Below are 6,000 nucleotides of genomic sequence, written 5' to 3'. Positions count from 1 at the left end.
CAAGCAGCTGGCGCTGCCCGAGCACTTCCCCGAGAAGGAGCGGCTCCTGCGGGAGGCCGAGTACTTCCAGTTGGGCGACCTGGTGAAGCTGCTGTCGCCCAAGGTCACCAAGCAGAGCTCTCTCAACGACGAGGGCTGCCAGAGCGACCTGGAGGACAGCAACTCGCAGGGCAGCAGCGACCGGCTTCAGCGGGCGGCGCTGGACAAGCGCTCGGGCTTCCTCACCGTGGGCTACCGCGGCTCCTACACCACGGTGCGGGACAACCAGGCGGACGCCAAGTTCCGCCGCGTCGCCCGCATCATGGTGTGCGGTAGGATCGCTCTGGCCAAGGAGGTCTTCGGAGAGACCCTCAACGAGAGCCGTGACCCCGACCGCCCCCCCGAGAAGTACACCTCCCGCTTCTACCTCAAATTCACCTACCTGGAGCAAGCCTTCGACCGGCTCTCCGAGGCGGGCTTCCACATGGTGGCTTGCAACTCCACGGGCACCGCCGCCTTCATCAACCAGTACAGGGACGACAAGATCTGGAGCAGCTACACAGAGTACATCTTCTTCAGTAAGTGCTGCCCGCGCCCCGGTGCCGTCCCCCTCGCCCCCGTCCCCGGCGGGTGCTCCTAAAGTACAGCTGCACCCCCAGAGCACTCGCTGTCACAAAGCAACTTGTAGCTGGAGAGAAATGGGGGCTGCCCCGTCTCCCCTCACTCCGCTCTGTCACCGCCATAGTTCAAATTTCATTTTGTGCGTTGTGGGGGGCGGGACAGGACTGCCTAAATTGCCCCGTCCGGAGCGCGGCGTGGGAGCATTTCCCCACGCACACTCCGTGGGGCAGCCTGGGCTGATCCCGCCTTTCAGTGCCGAGAGGCAGCCCCCACGTGTCGGGCTGTCCCGGGGGAAGGGTCACTGGTCACGGATCGGGGGGCTATGACCTCGGGAGCGGGGTGTCCCTGCCCATCTGGGCGGGCACGGTGCGCGGTGCGGGCGCGGCTCCGGCGCGGAGCGTTGCGGTGCTCCCGCCGGCGAGGCGACGCAGAGATGCCCGAGCAAGGAAGGGTTTTAATATTTTATCGCTGCGTTTCCTTCAAGGGAGCGCACTGCGCCTGGGCACGGTCCCCGTGAGGGAAGGGGCAGCGAGGGCACAGCCAACTTCCCGAGGAGCGAGAAAGTGTGTGGCTCCAAGGTGGACGAAAATTGGAAAAGAGAAATTAACCGCTCCATAACCATTACACAGCTCGTAAGCAACTTCGCTGGTTGGCTGTGGGTAGCCTTAGAGGTTTCGGGTCACTCGCAGATAGGAAAACCGAGCGATGACGAATGAGTTTCAATCTGGCAAAGTATGTAGTGCTATGTAGGGCACTGGCCGAGCAGCGGGTTTGGGTCATGAAACTGCAGCTGGATCGAGAACACCATCCCCTGGCAGAGATTTGTCTTCGAAAGGCAGAGGCAGCCTTAAACATTACAGATGTGAGTCGAGCGAGCCGGCAGAAGAGAGATGTGTTCTGCATTCACTTCTCTCTTCTCCTGCCTCTGTGTGGTCTCACGCTCCCTGAGCAAAGGAGGGATGAATTGGCAGAGCATCTGCCTGCCTCTGTGGTGAGGTGGGAGATGCAACCTCTGACTAACTTCACTGGTTAGGCAGCTGAACAGAAGCAACTTGTTTGCCCTGCAAAACTGGACTTAGGCACGGTATTTAATAGAGGAGGGAAATGTGAATAGTTTTCTGCTGGGAGGAGAAATTCATTAGTTTATATTGCTCTGTATTGTATAGGAGCAGACTTGAGTACTCAGATCAATCTTTGAAACTGGATTAAAACAGTTTTTGAAGATTAACTGCGCAACCTATCACTGGTCATATTTCAATGGGATATGTGAAATCTGAGCTCTAGAGGAGCTTCAGTTCTCCTGGGTGGAATTCTATCAAGTATTTTACATGATTATTAAACCTTCTTTCTCAGAAAATTCGACATAATTATTTTCTAGATAATAAAATTTCCTTGAAATAGTATGTACTACTTGCTTATAAATAGATTTGAAGGTGCATAATTTTTTTCGTGAGCATTTGTGATGCTCATAATGTTTTGGTTATTTTTTGTGTGTATGTTACGATGAGGCTGCTGTGTAGAACAGTCCTCTAATTCACATCAGTGTTCCAACTTAATCCCCAGTGTAATACCACTGATTTATTTGGAATAATGCCAGGGATGAACTGGATGTATGTCATGATTTTTGTTTTGGTTTTTGGTCTTCAAGCTTCTGAAGTGAAAAGCAAAATAGTTAGTTAATTACTTAAATTGATACAGTTAGCTGAAAATTTATGGTTTTGCCTAATTTTTCAGGTGGCAGTTTTGTTTTGTTTTACTTCTGAATGCAAAAAATTGGCTAAGATAAAAATAGGCTGAAAAGATGTTGGGCATACTTTAATTTTGGTTGCTTGTTATGCATTTAGAATCTTTTTTGTATAACAACTTTATACATTGTTTTATGATCAGATACATTTCTCTGAAATATAGCAAGATGGAAACAACACTAAAGAAAATCACCAAAATGGGAAGAGAAACGTGTGAAACAGTGCCTGAAGTAAATGCTTTAGTTTTTTTGTTGTCTTTTTTTTTTAGTCTGACTAAATGTCCAATTGATGGAGACTGTTGATAAAACAACACTTTATTATAATAATAATTAAAATATGCCCTGGATGGATTGTGTGTGTGCTGCTGCCTTGCCTGACAGCTGCACAAGAATCCATCAAAGGGAGAGTGAGCCTTGGGAGCCTTGTGCTCTGCACCAAGAGTGACAAGAGGGATCAGAGCTAGGAGCTCTCCAACAGCCTTAGCCACGGCCACCTTCCTTCCTTGCTCATGAGCAGAGCTTAATACACAAGAAGAGCAGTTGCTTTTCATTTCATTCTTTGCCAAATGTCCCCATGAGCCCTGAAGAGGAAGCAGTTTTAGGTGGGAAGTTGCTGATTTCAAGAGCTCTCATATCCAGCCCTGGACTGTGTTTTCCAGGCAAAAAAATATCAAGACGAAAGACTTCAGGGAGCCTATTCCAGTTTTGGACAGTGCCTGAGACTTAATTTGGTGCTAACAAAGAAGAAACCCAGTTTTATATCCCACTGGAAAAAGCTGTTCCTGCATTTACATTTGTTATTCACAGCATGAGCAGCTGCAACCAACAGCAACTGTGTTATTTGTTGGTCTGCAAGTCCATAACAGTCATGTAAACTTATTTTTCACCATTTCTCTTGAGGACTGTGGACAATTCTGTTTCCTAGTAATGGTAGATAGTAAGGTGATTGGAAACATACATGAGGATATATTCATTCTGTTTGTTTTCTGAGGCCATAAGTAGCTGAATGAGTTTCTACCCAAGAGCTACTAAAGAAAGACAAAGTTTTAATCTGTGGTTTGTGAAACATATTTCAGGTCTGTTTCTAGGATCTTTCAAACTTTGGTAGTTGAAATGATCATTTATCACTTTTCTAAAAAAAAGGAAATTACTTTATATTCTTAAACATTCTGGAAGATCAAATTCACCTGGGATACTGCATATGCATTAAACTCATTTATGAACTGCTTAATATCTAGGGATAGATGCAGACTAATTCTCATTGAGGAACCAGAGGTTATTTGACACTGCTTACCATGAAATAGCACTTCAGCCTTTGGCAATGTGTCATGACAAATACAAAACCAGATTTCCTTCTTAGTATGTATAAATCCTATAAAAAGAAAAATTAAGTTCTTTGCCCCTAGTGGTATTTGAGCTATCATGTATGCAATGACAGATTCATTTGTCTACCCAGTTAGTACATGGCCAGAATTTAGCCTGTACCTTGCATTGGTGGCTCAATTCTGGAAAGTGCTCATAGATCTGTTCCACATGTCTATTACAAATCCTGTCTCTGTCTCTTAATGGTCAGTTAAGGGAGTAAACTTCTATGTGGTAGTGAAAGGCTCTATCAGAGAGTACCACAAACTGTTTTTTTTTGGCTCCATGCTATTAACACTCTCACCCCAGTACACATGAGGATGACTTGGGTCAGGTTAGTGTAACATGAGATGCATATGCAGTTTGGGAAGGATGCTCAAACTCTTCTGCTGCTTAGTTTCACACGGCCATAGAGGATGACAGATTAATTAATTACCTGTTGATGTACAGTAGGCCATGGCCATCACAAAAGTTGCTTCTAACTGGAGACAGGAGACCTTGCTCCTTCCTGTGGCTGCAAGCTCTGTAACATCTGTTAGCTTGCATCTTTGTGAGAAAAGGGTGAAATTTACATGTTTAAAGTTTTGGAGGGGATTTTTTTGGTGGTTCATCTCTCAGTACTGTTGTGTAATGCAAGATTGCCTGTGCATGCTATTACTAGTTTTTTTCTTCTGTAGAATCTAATTAGTCCTAATGGATTTTGCTTTTAACATCTGCTATGCAATGTGACTTAGGGGTGTTGAGAGTATTGTGCTCAGCTGAAAGCTTACTGTGCTGAACTGACATCTTTATTATAAGAAGAATACAGTAATATTCCTGAAAATTTTGACATGCCTTCTGTGTTGACACTCCTGTTTCACATATGACAGTTTCTGTTTTCCTTTTCTCTTCTTTTTGTTTTATAACAGGTGACATTAGCATGGATTTATGGTGCTTATTTTCTACTTGAAGTCACAGCACTTTGAGATTACACTGGATGCTGTGGAAATTGTCATAAACAAGTGATAATAATTTTGCAATCAGATGGGGAATAAGCAGTTGGAAGAAATTAATTTTTAGGAGGCAGTATGGTATTTTGAAAAAAAAAATCAACACACCCAACAACAACAACAATGAAACCTAACCAACATTGATTGTGTCATTGCACGTAAAATACTTTGAGGTGTTGTAAGTGCCAAATCCAGTTCAGCATCCCACTGGGGTAGTGAGGGGTTGGTGGGTTGGCACATAACCCTAAACTGCTCTTTTGAGGGCAGAATGGTGTGAGAGCCATCCTGCAAATGGTTACTGTGACCATGTCAAGCTCTTCTCCATCCATCACTGCATCTTTGGTGGAGTTTTTTTAATCTGGAATAAATATATGTAAGACATTGAGGAGAAAAATGAGACCAAGGAAGTTGCATCTCTGCGGCACATGGAGATAAACTGGGACAATTTACTTTGAACCTGAACAAGAGCATCAAAGATTAGAGTACAAATTTTTAGTGTGGTGAGGTGATGTGAAGGATTAAATCAGTATCACAAGCAAAGTGTAGAAAAGCTTCAGATTTCTAACAGTTTCAAGATCTAGAATGTTGTTTCTGACAGGAGTATTGAGCAAAGCCCTTTAAAGAGAGATTTTGTAGGCAGTCCTTTGACTTTGGAAAACTGGTGCAGGACTTTAGGATGTTCCATCTTATAATTTCAGCTCAACTCTTAATACAGCTTAAAATTAAGTAAATAATAGACTGCTTCTTATCTTGTCATTCTTCCAAAATATATGTTCCTGAATGCAAAGGGATGTATCGAAGTGTGCAGTCATAATTAATAATATAAGAATATTACTCTGATGATGCCACTTGATATAATGTGTGATAATCTAGTCTACTGAAACTGGTATTCTGATGTTAGTCATCATTTCAACCAATAGACTTTATCTCAGAATTATTTAAAAATATGAGATTAAAAAGAACTTTGAACAGATTTGACTTTCTAATAAAAAATTAAACTAACCTGCATTCCTCTACAGCTGATATAAAGACACTGCTGCAGTGAAAAACTATGCCAGGAACCACTTGATTTTTTTTTTTACACTTCCTTCAAAATATGCATAACTCAATACAATGATTTGTGATCACATTTTATCCATTGTCTCCAGTTTCTGACTTTACTACAGTAAAATCATACTTTAAGCATTGGAGCCTTTTAAATATTTAGAGCAGAGTGTTGAAAATATTGCATCGTATTTAAAAAATAGAATTAGGGATTAACTAAGAAAATCAACTATCCTGGATATTATATACTAGGATCAGTGC

At 43.2% G+C, this 6,000-nt stretch overlaps 1 protein-coding gene across 1 annotated transcript in view; it reads left to right on the top strand.

The window, feature by feature from the left end:
* The window catches only part of KCTD8 (potassium channel tetramerization domain containing 8), a 92,145-nt gene that overhangs the window by 867 nt on the left and 85,278 nt on the right, over window positions 1-6,000 (top strand). Inside the window, exon 2 of the mRNA XM_005415635.2 lies at window positions 5-557. Within this exon, the coding sequence (XP_005415692.1) occupies window positions 5-557 (553 nt within the window). The remainder of the gene's footprint in view (window positions 1-4; window positions 558-6,000) is intronic.

The sequence above is a fragment of the Geospiza fortis genome, unplaced genomic scaffold, assembly GCF_000277835.1.
Source record: "Geospiza fortis unplaced genomic scaffold, GeoFor_1.0 scaffold40, whole genome shotgun sequence".
Taxonomy (NCBI): Eukaryota; Metazoa; Chordata; class Aves; order Passeriformes; family Thraupidae; genus Geospiza; species Geospiza fortis.
Note: the sequence above shows the minus strand (reverse complement) of the source record. Positions and strands in the feature narration are given on the sequence as shown.